Source organism: Ovis aries, chromosome 13, assembly GCF_016772045.2.
Source record: "Ovis aries strain OAR_USU_Benz2616 breed Rambouillet chromosome 13, ARS-UI_Ramb_v3.0, whole genome shotgun sequence".
In the NCBI taxonomy this organism is placed as follows: domain Eukaryota; kingdom Metazoa; phylum Chordata; class Mammalia; order Artiodactyla; family Bovidae; genus Ovis; species Ovis aries.
In genome coordinates, this window is record NC_056066.1 from 20,893,783 (window position 1) to 20,918,111 (window position 24,329).

The 24,329-nt window shown below is 38.6% G+C and overlaps 1 protein-coding gene across 2 annotated transcripts in view; it reads left to right on the top strand.

The window, feature by feature from the left end:
• Positions 1-24,329, top strand: part of PLXDC2 (plexin domain containing 2) — a 447,502-nt gene that overhangs the window by 206,350 nt on the left and 216,823 nt on the right. For both annotated transcript variants that reach the window (XM_027976592.2, XM_027976593.2), the window contains exon 3: positions 20,631-20,777. In XM_027976592.2, coding sequence (XP_027832393.1) covers positions 20,631-20,777 — 147 coding nt within the window. The remainder of the gene's footprint in view (positions 1-20,630; positions 20,778-24,329) is intronic.

Here is a 24,329-nt window from a genome sequence, read left to right on the forward strand (position 1 = left end):
AAAGCTCCAAATCTGAGAAATCAGAAGTTCTCCAGATGTCATATTCACTAAGGAATAGAAATCTGGACTCAGCCATCTTTATTGGGAACTTTAAGGATCATCATTTCAAAAACAGATGAAGGGCTGTTTATTTCTCCTATGGTTCTCTGGAATGTAAACCTTGCTGTGTGTGCTTTGAAAAGTGCTAAGCTGAAGGTTTTAAGAACTGAAATTCTTAAATTCTGGTAAACTCACTGGAGAAAAGTTGAATTTTTTATATATATTTCTAAAGGCTTGGTTTTGGTATGATCATATAGATATCGAACATATTCAGTTGCATATTGGGAATTTCAGCTGATAGAGTGAAGTCTGCTCTTGTTCAGTGTTTCCCAGTTGTGTCTGCATGTTGGATTACACTGCAGTCAACCCTGATTCTGACTTAACTGGTCTGGAATATGATCCGGGCTGTGAAATTTGTAGATTACCTCCAGTTGATTCGAATGTGCAGACAAGTTTGGGAACTACTGCTGCAGTTCAAGGGCCTTCATTAACTCATGGCATCATACTCCTCCTGCCTCTGCCTTGGGCACTTATTTGAATACTCAGTGAGAGAAAGAAATACAGTTGTTACTTGAATATGGGTTGTTTGTTGTTGAAGTTGTTGTTGTTTAGTCACTAAGTCATGTCTGACTCTTTGTGACCCCATGGACTGTCGCCCACCAGGCTCCTCTGTCCATGGGATTTTCCAGGCAGGAATACTGGAGTGGGTTGCCATTTTCTTCTGCAGGGGATCGTCCCAACCCCAACGCATCTCCTGCATTGGTGGGCGGATTCTGTACCACTGAGCCATCTGGGAAGCCCGTCTTGAATTTGGGAGAGCTTCTCAGTTAGCATCTGCTTACTCCTCAGGCCTTATTCTGTGACCATTGGTATATGCACTGTTTCTGGGAAGCAGTGATATTTATTTTTCTGTATTTGTTTGTTAGCATTTAAAATGACGTGTTAACTGGCACCGTTTCTCTCAGCTGTCCAGGCAGTCTTGGTTATCCTGACTAAATTCAGCAGGGTCATTTCTGAGTGCTCTTCTCCCTCATAAATACCGGCCAGTCTGTTGGATTCCTCAGTCTTTCTCACAGCAGCCTCTTCCCTTTTGTTCTTTCTCTTAGTCATCTGGTTGAGCTGTTAAGATTTTGTTCTTGATTCTTTTATTCTTTTTTTAAAAAGTAATTAATTCATTAATTTTTTTTAATTCTCTATTCTTATAATAGCTTCCAACCAATGTATGATTCTGATCTCTCCCTTATCCAGCCCATCCTATTTTCTAGATTGTTTCTTCTCAGTCTACACTTAAAACTTCCAAGGCTCTCATTATATGCAGAATCAAGTTCAGACTTTCTAGACTGATGTTTAATGGTTTATACCATCAAAGTTCTACTATCTAGCCGCACTCACTTCACATTACTCCCCTGTGGTTCCAGTTAGTTTTTGTACTCTTATCAGTTGTTTTTTCTTGCTTATTCCCCTGGGCTCAGACCAGTCCTTCTGAGGAGAATTACCCTCTCAATTCAGGTTTTAAAGCCCAGATTAATTATCATGCCTTCTATGAGCTCTATATTTTATCACTAAAGCCAAGTGAGATTTTCTTCTTCTGAGAAGGCTTATGGAACTGACTCTGCCATTAGTACAGCCCTTATCTTTTGCTGGTCTGGAGTAGGGAGATCTGAGTACCTGCATTAAGTCACTCTGTTGCAGGCTTCTGGAGAGCAAAAACTGTGTCCTAAGCATCTGTTGCCCTTCACAGCAGCCAGCTCAAGGCCTCCCACATACATAAACATAAATACTTGTTAGCTTGTATGAGTGACAACTCAAAGAAATGGTTGTAAATAAAGAGGCCATTTTATAGCACCTTCTACATTAGACTATATTCTCTGGAATAGTTGACCTCCATGCATTTCTCTGGCAGCCTTTCTAGCTAGTTCTTAGGAAAGTGAGAAGCTCATAACACTGATTTTCCCCTGTGTGATTTTGTAAGACAGAAGCAAAAAAAGAGAGCCTGCTCCTTAGACTGAATAGGAATAAAATCTCTCCTCACTATCTTAAAATTTGATTGCAAAATATAAATACCAGCTTTATAGATCTGAGAGGGAATCTCTCTGCAAAGTCAGCAAAAACCATATTGTGAAAATATTTGTCTGAATCTAGAATGGGTAATTTTAAAACATAGCCTCAACAGATTGTGTTTTCCCTCTTGCTTCTTTATTTTTAATGGCTCATGGGACGACTGCCTCCCTGCCTTGGCTCTGCCCTTCTCTGACCTGTGCATCAGCTACCTCGAGTTAAGTGAGTTGCACCAAGATTTTCCATCTTCTACAATGGAATCCTGGAAGAATTTATAATTTCAAATAGACTTTTAAAATTCGTATTTAGAAAGCAGTAGGAAGATTTGTATTGTTGAAAGTCCCTCTAAGCTAAATGAAAAGCAGCTACAGATTTTTTTAATTGATGCTGCCCACAGTTATTGTCAAAATGGTTTCTCAGCGGAGTGGAAATAGTATAGTCAGAATAACTTTATGTATACGTAGCAAAACAGCTCAACCATTCAGACACAGAAAATTTGCATGGCTGCTGCTGCTGCTAAGTTGCTTCAGTCATGTCCAACTCTGTGTGACTCCATAGATGGCAGCCCACCAGGCTCCCCCGTCCCTGGGATTCTCCAGGCAAGAACACTGGAGTGGTTTGCCATTTCCTTCTCCAGTGCATGAAAGTGGAAAGTGAAAATTGAAAGTGAAGTCGCTCAGTCGTGTCTGACTCTTAGCGATCCCATGGACTTAGCCCACCAGGCTCCTCCATCCATGGGACTGAAAATTCCTGCAGTTTATCCCATGAAGAGGTACCCCGGACAAGCTCTGTATCTTGTTCTGATCAAGTGATGAGGTGGAAATGACGTTTAACTTCTGAGCAATGCCTCCAGATGCTTGCAGCCTCCACCCTTACTTGCTTGTATTCTCTCAGCTAGAATAAGCCCCGTCTGCTCTCCTTGGGCTTGAGATGGCACAATGAGATAGAGACCCTAAATGTGTGGCCAAGTCCATGTGGAACCAACCAACATGAGAACTGGCCAGAGACCAGCAGTGAACCCAGCTGACACCATGTAGGATGAAAGCAATGCCCAGCTGCACCCAGTCTCACCTCAACTGAATCCTGAACAAAAGAATGGTTGTTTCAAGCCTCTGAGTTTGGGGGTTGTTGGTTATCCAGCAATAACTCCTGACAGAAGTAGCTTGTGGTGGGGGGTGCAGGGGAGGTTGTCATAGATCATGGAAATTTCAAGAATACTAAACTGAATAGTGAATAAAATTGAAGAAAGTAGCTAGACCATTCAGGTATGACCTAAATCAAATCCCGTATGACTATACAGTAGAAGTGAAAAATAGATTTAAGGGCCTAGATCTGATAGATAGACTGCCTGATGAACTATGGAATGAGGTTCCTGACATTGTACAGGAGACAAGGATCAAGATCATCCCCATGGAAAAGAAATGCAAAAAAGCAAAATGGCTGTCTTGGGAGGCCTTACAAATAGCTGTGAAAAGAAGAGAGGAGAAAAACAAAGGAGAAATGGAAAGATATAAGCATCTGAATACAGAGTTCCAAAGAATAGCAAGAAGAGATAAGAAAGCCTTCCTCAGTGATCAATGCAAAGAAATAGAGGAAAAGAACAGAATGGGAAAGATTAGAGATCTCTTCAAGAAAATTAGAGACACCAAGGGAATATTTCATGCAAAGATGGGCTCAATAAAGGACAGAAATGGTATGGACCTAACAGAAGCAGAAGATATTAAGAAGAGGTGGTAAGAATACACAGAAGAACTGTACAAAAAGATCTTCACGACCCAGATAATCATGATGCTGTGATCACTCACCTAGAGCCGGACATCCTGGAATGTGAAGTCAAGTGGGCCTTAGAAAGCATCACTCCGAACAAAGCTAGTGGAAGTGATGGAATTCCAGTTGAGCTATTTCAAATCCTGAAAGCTGATGCTGTGAAAGTGCTGCACTCAATATGCCAGAAAATTTGGAAAACTCAGCAGTGGCCACACGACTGGAAAAGGTCAATTTTCATTCCAATCCCAAAGAAAGGCAATGCCAAAGAATGCTCAAACTACCGCACAATTGCACTCATCTCACATGCTAGTAAAGTAATGCTCAAAATTCTCCAAGCCAGGCTTCAGCAGTGCATGAACTGTGAACTTCCTGATGTTCAAGCTGGTTTTAGATAAGGCAGAGATCAAATTGCCAACATCTGCTGGATCATGGAAAAAGCAAGAGAGTTCCAGAAAACATCTATTTCTGCTTTATTGACTATGCCCAAGCCTTTGACTGTGTGGATCACAATAAACTGTGGAAAATTCTGAAAGAGATGGGAATACAGACCACCTGACCTGCCTCTTGAGAAATCTGTATGCAGGTCAGGAAGCAACAGTTAGAACTGGACATGGAAAAACAGACTGGTTTCAAATAGGAAAAGGAGTACATCAAGGCTGTATATTGTCACCTGCTTATTTAACTTCTATGCAGAGTCCATCATGAGAAACGCTAGGCTGGAAGAACCACAAGCTGGAATCAAGATTGTGCTGGGAGAAATATCAATAACCTCAAATATGCAGATGACACCACCCTTATGGCAGAAAGTGAAGAGGAGCTAAAAAGCCTCTTGATGAAAGTGAAAGTGGAGATTGAAAAAGTTGGCTTAAACCTCAACAATCAGAAAACGAAGATCATGGCGTCCGGTCCTATCACTTCATGGGAAATAGATGGGGAAACAGTGGAAACAGTGTCAGACTTTTTTTTCTGGGCTCCAAAATCACTGCAGATGGTGACTGCAGCCATGAAATTAAAAGACGCTTACTCCTTGGAAGGAAAGTTATGACCAACCTAGATAGCATATTCAAAAGCAGAGACATTACTTTGCCAACAAAGGTCCGTCTAGTCAAGGCTGTGGTTTTTCCAGTGGTCATGTATAGATGTGAGAGTTGGACTGTGAAGAAGGCTGAGCGCCAAAGAATTGATGCTTTAGAACTGTAGTGTTGGAGAAGACTCTTGAGAGTCCCTTGGACTGCAAGGAGATCCAATCAGTCCATTCTGAAGGAGATCAGCTCTGGGCTTTCTTTGGAAGGAATGATGCTAAAGCTGAAACTCCAGCACTTTGGCCACCTCATGCGAAGAGTTGACTCATTGGAAAAGACTCTGATGCTGGGAGGGATTGGGGGCAGGAGAAGGGGATGACAGAGGATGAGATGGCTGGATGGCATCACTGAGTCAATGGATGTGAGTCTGAGTGAACTCCAGGAGTTGGTGATGGACAAGGAAGCCTGGTGTGCTGTGATTCATGGGGTCGCAAAGAGTCGCACACAAATGAGCGAGTGAGCTGAATGGAGTGAATAAAATATATAAGTAAATTGGATTGGTTCGTATATGATTTTTTACTTGTACCTTGGTATTAAGAAGAATTAACCACTGTAACATCTTTTCTTAGGAGGTAATAAGGTGAAAATAACTAGGTTTGAAAAATATAAAGAAGGACTATAACCTGCATATACTGAGTATGATGTACCAATGTTTACTATTTAGAATATAGCAGTGAACCCAATAGAAGAGAGAGAGAGATTTTAAACGGGGACAGTAAAAAGTTTTTAAGTCCAAAGATAAAAGTTACAAAGGAAATTAAAGCAGACTCAGAAATAAAGCATGACAGACTAGGAAAGGTGCATGAAAGACCAGGCGCACAGTATGGTGTTGGGGTGCGCTGCGTGCTCATGGGGCAACAGGAGGGCCAGCAGAGTTGGTGAGGCATATGATGAGGAAGGTGAAGGGGAGGGGCTGGCTCCAGTGTTTGTAAGGACTTTGGGTTTTTTTTCTAAAGTGTGAAGGGAAATCTCCTTAGCGCAGGAGAGGGATATGATCAGGTTTCTGCTTTAAGAGGATTTCTTTTAAAAGGATTACTCTACTTTGTAGAGAATAAACTAAAGGTAACTGAGATGAGAAGCAGGGAGACCTGTGAGGGAGCTATTACAGAAGGCCTGAGCACTAGCCTCATGAAAGCAAAGTGACCAAAGGTAATATTTGTTGAGGTCCCAAGAGAATTTAATACCTATCAGGCATTTTAGAAGTGGAAAGAACATAGACATTGGAGAGATATAGGCCCTTTTTTTTAAAAATATCCCTGGGTTTTATGTGATGCCAAGCAACTTAGTTGGTGTTTCTGAACTTTAGTATCCATACAATTCATTGACTTGTAAAGATTATATGCATAATGCATATTATGTGCTAGGCTGAGAATTGGCACTCATGAGAGTTAGCTACACTTATTAACCAGCTCTCGTAAATATGTGGTTTTCTTAGTTTTAAAGTAAAAGATCTAAAACAAAGACCTACTAGCTAAAGTCTAATAGTAGATGGCAAAGACAGAACAAATGAATTCAATATGTAGAGATTATAGCACTCTAATTCAGTATTAGATACTAGATGCTTGGTCAGGCCAGTTAATAAGGGGCTGCTGAAACACAGAAAGTAAGTGACTATTTTTCCATCATTTTGTCATTCCAAGTATGAGAGTATATTTATCTATTTCTAGTTTACCAACAACATAGCTCTTTTCATGTTTTATTGGGTTTAATAGTTTTGTAAAGTATGTTTATCACAGATCAAATATACATATACAATTTACTTCCAAGCTGTATTTTCTCCTAATTCTTGTTCTATTTCCCACATATTAATTTTGCCTCAAAACCAGTACTATAAAATTTGCAAGTGAGAAAAACTAAAATAATGTGAGATATATTATCAATTAATTTTTTTAATTTTATTGTGAAAGATGTGAACATTGTGATGAAGAGGGCTTAAAAATATATTTAAATAAATGGAGACAGTGTGAAGAATTACCTGTTATTTCACCAAATTTAGAAATTTGAAATAATTACCCAAGTAACATATCTTGTTTATCTGTCCTAATGTTAGGTTTTTAAATATAATTCCAAAATTCCAATGACATTAATATGATTTTATTTAGAGGTAATTGTCAGTCCCTGTAGCTAGATAACTGATAGAACTGGGTACCAAATTTTCTGTAATAGCCAGCAATATTCTCACAAACATAGTTAGGTTAAATATCCTGGTGCTTCTCTTTACTAGCATAATGTGACATATACTATTAATGATGAAATTACTTTCTTTGTTTGCTATACTTTCTATGCTTTTTCTTTTAGAGAAATATTTTGATCATAAAAATGGCAAGGCAATTACATGAAATTTGGTGAAAAGGTGGGTTTTGTTCAGGGGTGGACACTATTTGTGAAAATTGTTCTCAAATATTAACTGCTATAGAGCACTGCTCACTCTGTTAATTAGGGACTGCAGGCGATCTCTGATGTTTGAGGAGAATTCATGCTTCAGTAAGAGTTAGTAGCATAAAAATATAAAATGTCTCAAGTTTTTTTTTAAAGACATGAGAGGTTGAAAAGAAGACATGGAAAATTTTATTCTTTGACATTAAAGGTGTAATAATATGCTGGATAATTATATTAATACCTGTCACTTGAAATACAAGACTGGATAGTTTGGGGACTGTAACAGTCACCTTAGAAATGAAAAGATTGGTCAGTTCATAGGAGGAAATTACCCAGCCTTTCCACAAATGGTTATGTGAAAACTGTCAACTGAGTTATAATTTTTAGAAATTGCTCTAGAGTAAATTTTTCCATAATTCTTGTAAAAATATAAATAGTAGTTATTTCTCAATTTTTTTTCTAAGAAATAGGCCAAGACAGGGAACTGTATGGATTTTCAAAAAGCCATCTTATTTTAGAAAACTTGGGTGGCAATTCTGATTAATACTAGAGAATGACATGAACTTTCAAAGGTATTAAATTTAGGGTTTTTTGTTTGTTGTTGTTTTTTTTTTTTTTTTACAAATCCAAAGTTAATAAATGAACTATCTGTATGTGCTATCAACTGGATTTTGTCTTCCCTAAATTCATAGGTTGAAGCCCTAATGCCCAGTGGTTATATTTGGTCGGCCAAAAAGTTCGTTCTAGTTATCCTGTCACATCGTATGGGCAAACGTGAATGAACTTTATGGCCAACCTAGTATTTGGCAATAGGGCCATTACAAGGTAAAGATTAAATGAGGTCATTAAGGGTGCAGCCCTAATCCAATGGGATTGATGTACTTATAAGAGGAGAAGTGAAGTGAAGTGATAGTCAGTCACGTCCGACTCTCTGCCACCCCATGGACTGTAGCCCACCAGGCTTCTCTGTCCATGGCATTCTCCAGGCAAGAATACTAAGGTAGGTTGCCATTCGCTTCTCCAGGGGATCTTCCTGACTCAGGGATTGAACCTGGCTCTCCCACACTACAGACAGATGCTTTACCATCTGAGCCACCGGGAAAGCCCTTATCAGGAGAGGAAGACACTAAGGAACTTCCTCTCAGCCATTTGACAACATAGCAAGAAGGCAGTCATCTACAAGCCAGGAAGACAGCGTTCACAAAACCACATCAGCCAGAACTTTGATCTTAGGCTTCCCAGAATCCAAAACTGTGAAAACTAAAGTTTTGTTATTTAAGCCAGTCTATGGTCTTTTGTTACAGCGGCTTGAGCAGACTAAGACAGCAGTTTATGGTGCCAAGTTCCTGCCTTAGCATGAATGCTACATCCAGAACAGAAGTGGTCATAATTTCAAATTATGATGGTTTTTTATGATTACCAGGACATTTTGAGGTCCCTTACACCATTGTCTTTTGCAATTGATGAGAAAAATACACCAAGAATTATAGAGAAATTCAGTGATATGATCAAATGATCACACATTTTATGCATCATGATATATTGTGCATTTAAAAAATGCATACAAATACAAATTTAAACATAATGCATACAAATACAAGACCTGTGATTTTTTTCAGTTTGCACAGATAACGTAGTGTCCCCAGGGATTCCTACACTCCTTGCAACAAGTCTGTTAAGTTGCCTCCAATCTTGGGGCCAGTCTACAACTTACCAACAAAGATAGTTAGGGACCTATTGAAATTGTACTATACTATCCAATTACTATAGCTAGAGACCTGTGCCTGCTCTTCAAACTGCACACTTGTATTTCTTTTGGTGGGTATCCCCAAAGTCTTCTGATTCATCCCTGGCAATGTCTTCCCATTTTTCTTGTGGCTTTAGTATCTTGGGACCTGAAAGGCATTTTAAGAGACACCTACTTCAATTTCTTACATAGAATGAAGTCCAGAACTTACAGTGGCTATTTAAGAGACAAAAACTGTACTTCAACCCAAATCTCCATTGAGCAATGTTACTGATATGCTAATTTTGTGCTTTTTAAATAGAAATCTCCTACATATTTAAAAAAATTTTTCATGCATACATTTTTTTTCTGTAGTTTTTCTTTCTTTTTTTTTTTTCTGAGCCTTCAGGGGTTCTTTGTAAATTGACAATGCATCTCTTAAGTGGCCAATGTCTGATTTGGTTTTACCTGGTTTTATTTATAAAAGGTAAATTGAGATGTTAATTCACTCAAAACTACCCCAGATTCTCTCTCTGGAGGATTCTTTCTCACCCTTCTAAGACTGGGAGTGCTCTCTCACGTTTATTCTTCCAAAGTTTAAAGGTTTCTACCAGGAGGAGATAAATGTATATTATCAATATATCCAGATAGAAATTGCTATTTGTTTCATTTAATAAATGAGTCAACACAAACACATACCAACACATTCCAAAATGCCTGGAGAGCTAGGCAGCCACTTAATTGAATTATGGAGCTTTGGTTTTATTATTATCTTGAAAGATCATAAATGAATATATTATGCTTGCTTGGCCGTATACTTTACCTCTCTCTACATAGCAGGAGACATGATCTCATCTAAGAGAAACTGTTACTGGGAAAATGAAAAATATTTTATAATGGAAATATTGCTGGGATCCCATATTTTATTGTGTCACATAATAAACTGACTTCACAATAAATTCACATACACAGCACACACACACACACGTACACACCAACTAATCTTATATTCTTGGATCGTCATTTAACTAACCTCTTATGAAGAACTGATAAATTAAAGAGTCTAGACAAGATTTCTAGGGAGACAGACCATGCTGCAAATAGATCAAGTAGGTAAAAACCCTTAGAGAAATGGTAAAGGAATCTGTGAGAGACTGAAAATGCATAAGAGATATGCATAATGAGAACTGGTACAATGATCTGATATAATCAACAGGAGACAGAGAATTGATTTTAATTCTTCTGACACCACAACATTAAGTTGAACTTTTTCCTGCATAATTGTTCAGAGTGTCTGAAAATGGGTATTGCTATAGTACTTGCTGATGTATATCGAAGGCTATTTGAAGCTAATATGGAATTGTCCCTATCATGGTAAAATTGTATGGGGCTAATTTAATAATTCTTTATATTCTGTCCATATGCTTTTCAAATGTGCTTAAATATGTTGGTCTAATTTCATTCTTTGGCAACGCAGTGACGGAAAGCTAAATCCTCTCACTGGCTTTTAATTAATAGAGACGCTCATGTGACCTAACTATCTTCCTATACTACCTTCCCTGTAGGTCACCTTCTTGTAATGTAGCTGGGAAAATTGGAGGTTACCGTGGATTTTTCATCCACCTCTCTTTCCATGTCTAATGGTGTCTTCAATTCTCCCAGAAGATCAACTGGGCAATACCTGCAGGTCCAGGACCCCTGCCATCCTCTGTGTGATTTTACTTCTGGCCAAAGAAGGATTATAAGCCCAGGGAAGTTCACACTTTCAGTCCACTGAAATGAACTGAAGGCGTAATTGACTTCACTGAACTGACAGAATATATTAGTGACCAAGCGTGTGAGAACCATAGAGCAGATCACCTGCCTTCAAGTTCAATGCTGTAGTCCACATCATGTTCCCCTCCCCGCAGCTTTCCCTGCCTTCCATCCTCTGCCCACGACTTTGTCAGAATGTAGCTGCATCTCAGCATACTGCCTCTTTTTGAGATTCTTCATAAAATTCCTGGAAAAAAGCCAGGAGATTATACTAGGATAATAACTAAAAGCAAAGCACAAGCAACTCATTAAAAGTCTCTCAGACAAGGAATTTGGGAGTGTCAGAAAGAGAAAAACAAATATCACATATTAACACATATATGCCAGAGAAGACGATGGCAACCCACTCCAGTACTCTTGCCTGGAAAATCCCATGGATGGAGGAGCCTGGTAGGCTGCAGTCCATGGAGTCGCTAAGAGTCAGGCATGACTGAGCGACTTCACTTTCACTTTCATGCACTGGAGAAGGAAACGGCAACCCACTCCAATATTCTTGCCTGGAGAATCCCAGGGACAGAGGAGCCTGGTGGGCTGCCGTCTGTGGGGTCGCACAGAGTCGGACACGACTGAAGCGACTTAGCAGCAGCAGCAGCAGCAGCAGCACATATATGCAGAATCTAGAAAAATGATACAGATGAACCTGTTTCCAAGGCATGAATAGAGACACAGACCTAGAGAATGCACAAGTGGACACAGCAGGGGAAGGAAAGGGTGGGGCCAGCTGGGGGACAGGGGTCGGCCTATATACACTGCTATGTGTGAAATACAAAGCTAGTGGGAAGCTGTTGTATAATAGCCCAGGGCACTATGTACCATCTCTTACATGGTACAGCCATTGTTTCCACTGAAAATTATGGAGAAGTATCAGCCTATCCAAGGTTTTTTACTTATTATACATGATTCAATTTGTCTTGCTAGATATGTACAAGATTTCTGATTCTTTTTTTTTAACCTATGAGAAATTTCACCAGACGATTTCTTAATATTCAAAATTGTATTGCAGATTTACTTGGGACATAGTGTATGATTCAAGTCTTTATCTCAGAAAAAAATTATTCTAATATAATTAAAGAGACTTGTCTAAGTCAACTAAGTGTGTGGATATATATGTGTGTGTATGTATATCGTTATTTTAAAATATATAAAGTTTGTAAAATGTATGTCATTTTAAAATAATTTCATTATCATTCATATATATATATATATATATATATATATATATATATACTTCATTCTTCTTTTCCATTTCATTTTGTGTACGTTTCTCAAGACTTTCCCCTATGTCCTGACTAGTAACTAATCACATTTATTCTGCTGCTGTTGGGCTTTCCAGATGGCTCAATGGTAAAGAATCTGCCTGCCAATGCAGAAGATGCTGGAAAGGTGGGTTTGATCCCTGAGTTTGGAAGGTCTCCTGGAGTAGGAAATAGAAACCCACACCAATATTCTTGCCTGGGAAAATCCCATGGACAGAGGAGCCTGGTGGGCTACAGTCCATGGAGTTTGCAAAGAGTTGGACACAACTGAGGGATGGTCGTGCGCACGCACACACACACACACACACACACACGCACACACACACACACATTCTGCTCTTGTTTCTACTAATGATTTCATCTCGTAAATTTTTCCTTTGTAATTGTCAGCTCACTTTCTTCTTCCTTTTGTAATTTGCTCATATCCTTTTGGTTTCTTATATCAACATGATTTTTTAAATTGATTATTCATATCACTATTTGTTACTTATTGTTTTTGAGGAGGTTTATATACACAAGTAATATTTTTAAATGGCTTTACCTTTAAATATACTATATGACCCTTGTGAAATCATTAACATAAGAATATAATATATTTGGTGTATATTAACACCTGGCAAGAACCATTCAAATTATATTTCTTTATTTATTATGAAACTATCTTTGAAAGGTGACCAATCCATTAAGTGCTAAATAACTTTACCTAAGATCTTTGGTTATGTTTTATGTATCTGTATATTTCAAATGACTAGCACAGTGATGTTCATACAATATACTCATGAAATGAATTTAGAGTTCAAATGCTGTTACCACATAAGGCAATATGAGGCATCCATAAAAATTATTTAACATAAAATCAACTTAATACCTATGAAAACAAGAGAAGACCACATGTGGATTAGGAATTGAGTGAACTGATTGTTGCCAAATGGTTAGGCTATAGTCGCAAAGACGTTTTCTCTGTATTTTTGGTGTATGTCCTCTGTTTACAGCTGCACATTTCCAGACATGTCTGAAAAGCATGGACTTATAGGATTTATAGCTACCTACTGTGCCATCCACTTTCAGTAACAGTTGGTTTCCTAAATGAATTGGCAAGTAGGCATATCACAGTGGTGTTTTGTTTTATTTTCTATGATGTTAGAAATAGTTTACTTTGGAGCAGAATAGGAAAATCTTTACGCCTGAAGTGGCTTTTGGCAAAGCTTTAAGTACCATTACTCCTATAAAGGACAATATGTGGTTTGAATAATTTAGTAGTGCTAAGATGTCATATTTTTGAGACATCTAGTTTATGGCGTTCCTGAATAGCTGAGCCAAACACCTCTCCCAGGAATTTAACAACTTCTGTCTCTAAATTCCTAGGTAAACAATAAATTGTCTTCCTCTTTGAATAGAAGTTTCCATGACAACCTGGCAAGCTTGGGCTATAGAAGGCAAACACCAAGAAGTCAAAAGGCTTTAGCTTACAGTATTTTCAAAGATGTAATATTGTTTTGAGAAGCTCCGATTTAAGTGAAAATGTAAATGTATGTTCACATAGCCATATCAGTAATTATAATTACTGATTAGAGACCAAAATATGTATATTTTTGCAGCAAGTCCATTGTTTAGCACAACGATACTCTTATTCTTTATGTTAACTTCAAGACTATGTCTTGATTCATTACAAAGACTTAGAGGTTAAAGGAAATACCAAAGTCATTTTAGATATGTTGATTGCAACAGTTATACTGAACTCTATACTGAAAGTTTATAATATTAAAGAAAATATCTATTTGGCAGTTATATAAGAATTTGGCACTATCATAGAATCTGTTACATAACTCATATAAAGATTATATCTCTGACCTTAATGACGCTGAACTCTGTAAAAATACTAGGAATAGGAAGAAAAATTAATTTTTTAATTTAAGCTCATTGAATATTTTCTTCAAAACCACTCTATTATACCATTCGTTGAAAAATTAAATGAGTCATTATCATTTGCTATTCAGACTTGATGATTTCTGGCAGGTTAGATAAAAGTTTTCATTTCTTCTATGTGATTTGATGGAATACTAGATATGAATGGGAGATGTTTGTTATCCAGATCTATAAATGTGTAGATAAGGTTGTCTTATTCAACACTGCTTAAGTCTCTTTTCATGCAAGCTAAGAAAACTTGTTTGTCAGGATTCTTTTGGTTGATAATAACTCAACTCAAGGTGTTTTAACAATACAGGAGATTTAACGATTCATCTAAGTGGTTGAACAAGTCTAGGAGCTGGCACACTTAGGTATACTGGTTAGGGATCTGGCTCTTTCTTTGCCTTACGTATGGGCTTATGGTTCTGTCCTTATCTCTGTTTGCTTTGGCTTCAGGCAAGGTTCCCCCTGGGTAAATTGGTGGCAGTAGTTCCAGGTCTCACACCTACACATCTCAACAATCAGAATCAGGGAAGTTATCTCCTCTCTACATAGTTCCCTGGATGTCTCACTAATTGGCCTTTCTTAGGTTATAGGCTCATCCTAAACAATCAGCCATTGTTGCCAGAAGTATGGCATTTGTAGAAGGACTTGTACCCAAAGTCAAGACAGGTACTCACCACTGAAAGCTTTCCCAGACAATGGGGAGGAGCTGAAGGACAACCGCAAAGCTCGTTACTCTCCTAGAACCCAGGCCGTCCATGTCATCACCTCTGGAAAGGAGAGCCAGAAGATCATTCAACCTTGCCTGAAGCTCCTTTGAGTTGCAGACTCTTATTCCTACTTCTTTCTTTGTATTTCCCTTTTTATTCTTCTCTGTTGCACTTTATCTTTAATCATGGGTATACATGTAATCTGTATATGATACCTAGAGTTTAATTGGAGATTTTCCTAGGATTTATTTTTTAAATTTACTGTTAACATTTAATCACATTTCTCAAGATTTACACTTGGTGTCATATTTTTTCTCTTAGTCATGAAGCAACATCTATTTAGAATATTGCTTACCATATTCCTGTCCTTTATGTAGGGATTAGGGTTAGGGTTAGTAACATATATATGGTACTTAAGAAAAGGTACATGGAAAAAAAAAAAAAAGAAAAGGTACATGGGATTCTTATTTAGACTGGATCTCAAGGAAAATCATATTTTATATAATTAGCACTTAAATAATAAATGCATTAGATAAAATATATCCCAAATTTTATTATTCAAATCATAGACACTCTGTTCACTAACCATTAATCTTACATATACCTGAGTGGTTTCAAATATGTTCTGTTTAGAGACTCCTGAAGTTGATAAGCTAAATTCAAATTACATTTTATGAGAAAATAAACCACAAAAAAACCTAATTGTGTTTCAGATTAGTCAAGAATAATATGATTACTGAGTGTTCCTCAGCAAAAATGCCTTTTAAAGCATGTAAATATTCAATGGATGAGAAACAAGAAAAATAAAGGTTTTGTGGCAGGTTCCATATTGATATCAATAGTGAAAATTCAAGTAAAAATGGAATTCACCAACCCACATTATAGGCAAGAGATGTATTATGTCAATTTCTCAGTCAGTTCAGTTCAGTTCAGTTCATTTGCACAATGGTGTCCACCTCTTTGCGACTCTATGAACTATAGCACGCCAGGTGTTCCTGTCCATCACCAAGTCCCAAAGCTTGCTCAAACTGATGTCCATTAAGTCAGTGATGCCATCCAACCATCTTATCCTCTGTCTTCCCCTTTTCCTCCTGCCTTCAGTCTTTCTCAGCATCAGGGTCTTTTCAAATGAGTCAGTTCTTCACATCAGGTGGCCAAAGTATTGGCGTTTCAGCTTCAGCATCAGTCCTTCCAATGAATATCCAGGACTGATCTCCTTTAGGATGGACTGGTTGACTCTCCTTGCAGTCCAAGGGACTCTCAAGAGTCTTCTCCAGCACCACAGTTCAAAACCATCAATACTTCATTGCTCAGGTTTCTTTACAGTCCAACTCTCACATCCATACATGACTACTGGAAAAACCATAGCTTTGACTAGACAGAACTTTGTTGGCAAAGTCATATCTCTGCTTTTTAATATGCTTATCTAGATTTTTTAATATGCTGTCTAGAAAACTCAATTTCTACGACCATTCAATGAAAGCAGGGCCAAATCCTAGTTTAAAAGGAGAAGTTTGAATTTGTTGTCACTCAATAGTAATTATAGTTCACATTATTAGAAAAGACTAGTTCCAGAAAAACATCTATTTTGCTTTATTGACTACGCCAAAGCCTTTGACTGTATGGATCACAACAAACTGCGGAAAATTCTTAAAGAGATGGGAATACCAGACCACCTGACCTACCTCCTGAGAAATCTGTATGCAGGTCAGGAAGCAACAGTTAGAATTGGATGTGGAACAACAGACTGGTTCCAAGTCGGGAAAGGAGTATGTCAAGGCTGTATATTGTCACTCTTCTCATATGCAGAGAACATCAAGCAAAATGCCGGGCCAAGTGAAGCTCAAGCTGGAATCAAGATTGCTGGGAGAAATATCAATAACCTCAGATATGCAGATAACACCACTCTTATGGTAGAAAGCAAAGAAGAACTAAAAAGCCTCTTGATTTAAGTAAAAGAGGAGAGTGTAAATGTTGGCTTAAAGCTCAACATTCAGAAAACTAAGATCATGGCATCTGGTCCCATCACTTCATGGCAAATAGATGGGGAAACAATGGAAACAGTGACAGACTTTATTTTTGGGGGCTCCAAAATCAGTGCAGATGGTGACTACAGACAGAAATTAAAGATGCTTCTCCTTGGAAGAAAAGCTATGACCAACCTAGATAGCATATTAAAAAGCAGAGACATTACTTTACCAACAAAGGTCTGTCTAGTCAAAGCTATGGCTTTTCCAGTAGTCATGTATGGATGTGAGAGTTGGACTATAAAGAAAGCTGAACGCAGAAGATTTGATGCTTTTGAACTGTGGTGCTGGAGAAGACTCTTGTGAGTCCCTTAGACTGCAAGGATATCCAACCAGTCCATCCTAAAGGAAATCAGTCCTGAATATTCACTGGAAGGACTGATGTTGAAGCTGAAACTCCAATACTTTGGCCACCCAATGTGAAAAACTGACTCATTGGAAAAGACCATGATGCTGGGAAAAATTGAAAGTGGGAGGAGAAGGGGACAACGGAGGATGAAGTGGTTGGATGGCATCAGCGACGCAATGGACATGAGTTTGAGGCTCTGGGAGTTGGTGATGGACAGGGAAGCATGGGGTGCTGCAGTACATGGGGTCGCAAAGAGTGTGTGTGTGTGTGACTAGACTGTACTGAATTCCAAAAGTGACATTTTTTATTTAGGCAGCAGCAAATAGAAACCTAACATTACTGGTTTAGTAAAGACCATTGTACACAGATTGCTCATTAGCCTTTGTGTTTTGTTTTTATGTAACAGTTTATTCTAAAGAGGCTTATTACTTTTATATTTTAAAAATCTAATTCACTTACCTTGAAAGTGAAAGTGAAGTCACTCAGTTGTGTCTGACTTTTTGCGACCCCACGGACTGTAGCCTAACAGGCTTCTCCGTCCATTGGATTCTCTGTCCATTGGATTCTCCAGGCAAGAATACTGGAGTGGTTTGCCATTGCCTTCTCCAGGGTATCTTCCCAACCCAGGGATCAAACCCAGGTCTCTTGCATTGCAGGCAAATTCTTTACCCTTTGAGCCAACAGGGAAGCCCCACTTTCCTTAGAGATTATTTAACTCATATACTCACACTTCTAATTCCAGTAGAATCATTTTTGTTTGATCTTTTATGAATTTTAGGAATACCTCTGTTCTTTTTTTTTTTTTTTTTTCTTTTGGGGGCTGACTTTTTCTTCTTTATAATGAAACTCTAAGTATTCCAGGCAGAGTGTGCGTGCTCAGTTGTGTCCGACTCTTTGCAACCCCATGAACTGTAGCCCACCAGGCTTCTTTGTCCATGGGATTTCCCAGCCAAGAATACTAGAGTGGGTTGCTCTTTTCTCCTCCAGGGCAATCTCCCCGACCCATGGGTTGAGCCCGTGTCACTTGAGTCTCCTGCATTGGCAGGCAGCTTTTTTACCCCTACCACCACCTGGGAAGCCCAAAACTCTATATGTAACTCTTTAAATTATGTAAGTTTGATGTTTAAATGATTTAAATGTTTCTCTTTTTAAAAGGGAATCAGAAGAAAGAAAAATATTTTTTGATCCTAGGACAATAAGAGTATTAAAATTTTAACTGATGTGAAAAAAACATTGAATGTAGCACTAAATTCACCTGAAAAAGAAAAAAAAAAATTGTTACAAGTAGATTCATCTTAGAGGTATTATTTTAAAATGCAGTCAGAATCAACACAAAGCTTATAACAAGAACCAAATATGATTACCTCTATATTTGCTTGCCACAGTTCTGACACACTCTCAATTTTAGAGTAAAAATGGTGTTTAAACGACTCTAGGGAAAGGGCAAAATAAACTGATGAAATGGAGAAATTTCAAGCGGCAAAGGTCATAAGTAAACTATACTTTTTTATATTCTAAATTAGAAAGTAAAATGCTTTAGGCAAATTTCGCTAGTACTGAGTAGGTTCTGAAAAAAAAATGTTTCTCTTTTTTTCCTACCTTTATTGAGATGTAATTGATATGTAACATGATGTAAGTTTAAGGGGTATAACATGCTGATTTGTTAGCATCATAGCTAATGCTAACATCTCCAACATGTCATACTATTACCATTACTTTTTTAGTGGTGATAACTTCTAAGATCTACAGTCTTAGCAACTTTCAAGTTACTATATTGTTATTCAGTCAGTTAGCTGTGTCCAGCTCTTTGCAACCACATGGACTGCAGCACTCCAGGATTCTCTATCCTTCACCATCACCTGGAGCTTGCTTAATCTTATGTCCATTGAGTCAGTGTTGCCATCCCACCATCTCATCCTCTGTCATCTCCTTCTGCTCCTGCCTTCAATCTTTCCCAGTGTCAGTCTTTTCTGATGAGCCAGCTTTTTGCATCAGGTGGCCAAACTATTGGAGCTTCAGCATCAGTCCTTCCAATAAATATTCAGGATTGATTTCCTTTAGGATTGACTGGTTTGATCTCCTTTCAGTCCATGAGACTCTCTAGAGTCTTCTCCAACACTACAGTTCAAAAGCATCAATCCTTAGGCGCTCAGCCTTCTTTATGGTCCAACTCTCACATCCATACATGACTACTAGAGAAGTTACTATATAGTTACTCTCAGTTCAGTTCAGTTCAGTCACTCAGTTGTGTCTGACTCTTTGTGGCGCTATGGACTGCAGGACACCAGGCCTCCCTGTCCATCACCAACTCCTGGAGTTAACTCAAACTTATGTCCACTGAGTCAGTGATGCCATCCAACCATCTCATCATCTGTTGTCCCCTTCTTCTCCCGCCTTCAATCTTTCTCAGCATCAGAGTCTTTTCCAGTGAGTCAATCCTTTACATAAGGTGGCCAAAGTATTGGAGTTTCAGCTTCAACATCAGTCCTTCCAATGAATATTCAGGACTGATTTCCTTTAGGATGGACTGGTTGGATCTCCTTGCAGTTCAAGGGACTCGCAAGAGTCTTCTCCAACACCACAGTTCAAAAGCATCAAATCTTCTGCACTCAGCTTTCTTTGTAGTCCAATTCTCACATCCATGCATGACTACTGGAAAAACCATAGCCTTGACTAGATGGACCTTTGTTGGTTAAGTTATATCTCTGCTTTTTAATATGCTATCTAGGTTGGCCATAGCTTTTCTTCTAAGGAGTAAGCATCTTTTAATTTCATGGCTGCAGTCACCATCTGCAGTGATTTTGGAGCCCCCAAAAATAAAGTCTGCCACTGTTTCCACTGTTTCCCCATCTATCTGCCATGAAGTGATGGGACCGGATTCCACAATCTTAATTCTCTGAATGTTGAGCTTTAAGCCAACTTTTTCACTCTCCTCTTTCACTTTCATCAAAAGGCTCTTTAGTTCTTCTTTCTGCCAGAAGGGTGGTGTCATCTGCATATCTGAGGTTATTGATATCTCTCCTGGCAATCTTAATTCCAGCTTGGGCTTCCTCCAGCCCAGTGTTTCTCGTGATGTACTCTACATAGAAGTTAAACAAACAGGGTGACAATATACAGCCTTGACGTACTCCTTTCCTGATTTGGAACCAGTCTATTGTTCCGTGTCCAGTTCTAACTGTTGCTTCTTGACCTGCATATAGTTACTCTATACTACAGTATTTTTAGCTACAATCACCCATGCTGTGCGTTAGATCCTCAGAACAAATCATGTCATTACTGGAAGTTTGTACTCTTTGACCAGCATCTCCCCATTTTACCCCCTTCCAGCCCCTCATCACCACTAATCTCATCTGTTTCCATGAGTTTGGCTTTTGTAGATTCCACATATAAGTGATACCACAAGGTCTTCAATATTTATCTTTCTCTTGCTGACATTTCACTTGGTACAATACCCTCAAAGTCTGTCTGTATTGTCTGTGTTCTTGATGTGCCTTATTTTCTATCATTACAGGAGGACACAGATCATAATTACTATATATCACGGATATATGGTCCATCTGATTCTGCCAGCCGGGATTTGTGGGTGAACATAGACCAAATGGAAAAGGACAAAGTGAAGATTCATGGAATACTGTCCAATACTCATCGCCAAGCTGCAGTAAGTGCTTGGACATTTTGAGTTTCTTTTTTTTTTTTTTTTTTGCTATGAAAAAATTTTTGCTTTACCTGACATACTGACATTGTTTCTTGTGATCACTTTTCAAGTATATTTAGTTCTGCATTTGCAGTTAGGTTACTAATTACAGATATGATGTTGTACAATATGATAAGGAATTATTTTGAGATGCCAGTATTAATTTAACCATTAGTTAATTAATTGTCCACTGATTTCTCCAGTAAGTAGCATGAGTTGCATATTCCATTCAAAGTTGAGGTTTATCTTGATACTTTTCAGTTTTCGTATAATCCATGCATTTAGACAACATTTTTAATACAATTACATTAATTCACAATCTTCTATTTTATAATAGTTTATTACTGTTGGTCTGAAGATGATTTAAATAGACACATTCATGATTCAAATAAGACATGTAGACTAAATTACATGTGGTAAGCAGAGAAGTTTAATATAAAAGAAAATAATTAATTAAATATAGAAGGCTCCAAAGGAGAAGGCAATGGCAACCCACGCCAGTACTCTGGCCTGGAAAATCCCATGGACGGAGGAGCCTATGGGCTGCAGTCCATGGGGTCACGGAGGGTCGGACACGACTGAGCGACTTCCCTTTCACTTTTCACTTTCATGCACTAGAGAAGGAAATGGCAACCCACTCCAGTGCTCTTGCCTGGAGAATCCCAGGGACGGGGGAGCCTGGTAGGCTGCCGTCTATGGGGTCACACAGAGTCGGACACGACTGAAGTGACTTAGCAGTAGCAGCAGCCCTTAGCTTACATGGTCACTGATACCGTGTTCTATGTGTCAGGTTGAATGCTTACATGGATTAGCTTTTTAAAAAGTTTTATTTCTTTATTCGTGGCTCTGCTGGGTTTTTGTTTCTGTGCAAGGGCTTTTCTCTAGTTGTGGAGAGCTGGGGAGACTCCTGAGGTGTGGGGTGAAGGCTTCTCATTGCAGTGGCTTCTCTCGTTGCAGAGCACAGACTCTCGAGCGGGGGCTTAGTAATTGTGGCACGCGGGTTTTGATGCCTTGTGGCATGGGGCATCTTCCTGGACCAGGGATCAAACTCATGTCCCTGTCTTGGCAGGCAGATTCTTAACCACTGAACCACTGAGGAAGCCCAGCTTTTCAGTTTTCACAACAGTTCTAAATTTAAATATCACTTACCATCTAGGTATTGCAGATAGGAGAACTTAACCTTGGAATAACCAGCCTCTCTAAGTTTCTCATGCTAGTAAGTGGTGTGACTCAGTTACGAACCTAGGCAGTCAGTCCCTCATTCAAAATGTATGTGTAAAAGTTACCACTCTTGGTTCTCAGAATATTCTTTGATAATCATTTTGTCAAAGATGATTCCTGATTTAACATTTCAAAAGTTATTTAGTTTCATTGCCACTGATTACAGTGGTGATCTTACTATCATGAAGCAATGTCCTGTTCAATTTAGAAAGATGTGCCGTGAAAACAAAATAACTTTAACTTTTCAAGTGTAATTGCCAGATATTATTGACACAAAGATAGAACTAATAGAGTAATGGCTGATCTGATTTAAAGAGGCATTGATATGATAAGTATAAGATATCAAAAATATGTTGGCCAACAGCCTTCATTGTATATATGTAGATGTTCCTATATCAGGAGATCACCTTCTAACAGTTACAATGGAAATTAATAGTATCATGATGCTTCATTGAAGTTCAGAAGCAGATGAAGTAGCCACCTCCCCTTGCTGAATTACATCATTCCTTTTCCTTTGCATATTCAAGCAGTCTCAGAGAAGATGACGGATTCAGAAATGACTCACCGTCTGGCTTAGAACAGATCTTCAAAAGAAGAGACAATGAGAAAGATTGGATTAAGACCATGATTTTCAGGAATGTATTGCATTTGACAATCTTCCCACTATATCACAGTCCCTAATAATATAATATATACTTTATAAGAGTTTGAACATTGGCATATCCTCATGGAGATTCCAGAATATGACCTAGTTCTTTGTCTGGAAGCAAAGGAAGAAGTTCGTCAGTTAAAATGCTAGCTGATTTGTTCTTAGACTTTCTCATATGTTCTCCCACTGGGGTGGTAGTTCGTGTGTCCTGTCTTACCTTAAAGAAGATTTCTTTTTCCATTTGAAATAGAGTTCAGTTGCCTCGTAACAACTTTCTGATAGTTTCAAGAAAAAATATGATGATATAAAGATCTGGTTTTTTCTTACTGTGATTATGAGAGTGACATTGTTGGTTTGAACACCAAAGATTGGCTAAAACACAAATGGACTCGAGCTTGAGCTTGAAACTTAATCTGGTGCTCCATGCATTGATTTTTAAATAGATATCATTGATAGAAACCTTTATTTTAGTTACTGTGCCATTGGTTTTCCATGAAAATCTAAACCATTGTCAAGAATTTCTTCCTGCTAGAAATTAGTCCTGAATCCACTTTCCCTATCACCACCAACAGAACATACACACCCACACCCACACCCACACACACAAGCATTCACATCCAGATACATATTAATAAACTCAGTTTATAACAATAAAGTTGATAATATCATTTAGTTACTTTTTTCAGGAAAAATTTGCCATTTAGACTTTTTCATTTGAATAGTTTAATATCTTAGAATTTACAAATTTTCTAACTAGAATATTTTATAAAAGTTCCCTACATTCTTTCTTTCAGAAGCATGATTGTTACATATTTGTTTGAAGATTTCCAAATTGTAGCAAACGATCCATGTTTCACTATTTCTTCCATTGACCTGCTCATCTTTCCAATCCTGCCTTGTTCTCTTTGCTCCCTCTCTATTATGCCAGCCTTGGAGTAGATCCAGGTTTTAGAGGTGATGACAGAATTGCAGTGTTATGGCCAGGGACTCAGTGATGCCCACATATAGCCTCTTCCCCACCCCTCTCCACACACACAACACAGACACTCAGCTACAGCTACTCTGCCCTTTGTGATATAATTGAGAGGCTTAACCCCGAGGGAAAACAGCAAATGCGAAACTGATCCACTTCATAGATTAGGTTCCTGATATAATCATCAAAATCCTTGATGCAGAGCTTTCTGGTGGACTTCCCAAGTGGTGCTAGTGGGAAAGAACCTGCCTGCCAATTCAGGAGAAGTAAGAGATGCAGGTTCGATCCTGGAGTGGGGAAGATTCCCCTGGAGAAGGGAATGGCAACCCACTCCTGTGTTCTTGCCTAGAGGATCCTATGGACAGCGGAGCCTGGCAGGCTACAGTCCAGGGGGTCACAAAGATGGGCGCAACTGAAGTGACATAGCACGCAGGCCCCCTCTGGTAGTTTGGCTGGAAACAGGACTTCCGTTTAACCTCTAAGGGAAGAGGGGATTTTCTTAAGTCTTAACACCAAATGATGAAGTTTGCATACCCAGGGCATCCTTTCTGTCAGCCAGTTAGAAAAAAGAAGAGAACAGAAAGATCTAGCCTAGGGGAGACTCAAGGGCCAGCTGGTTAACTAACCAGCCCTAGGCAAAGAGAAAGGAAGTCAGAGAGCTGAAAACTGGGAA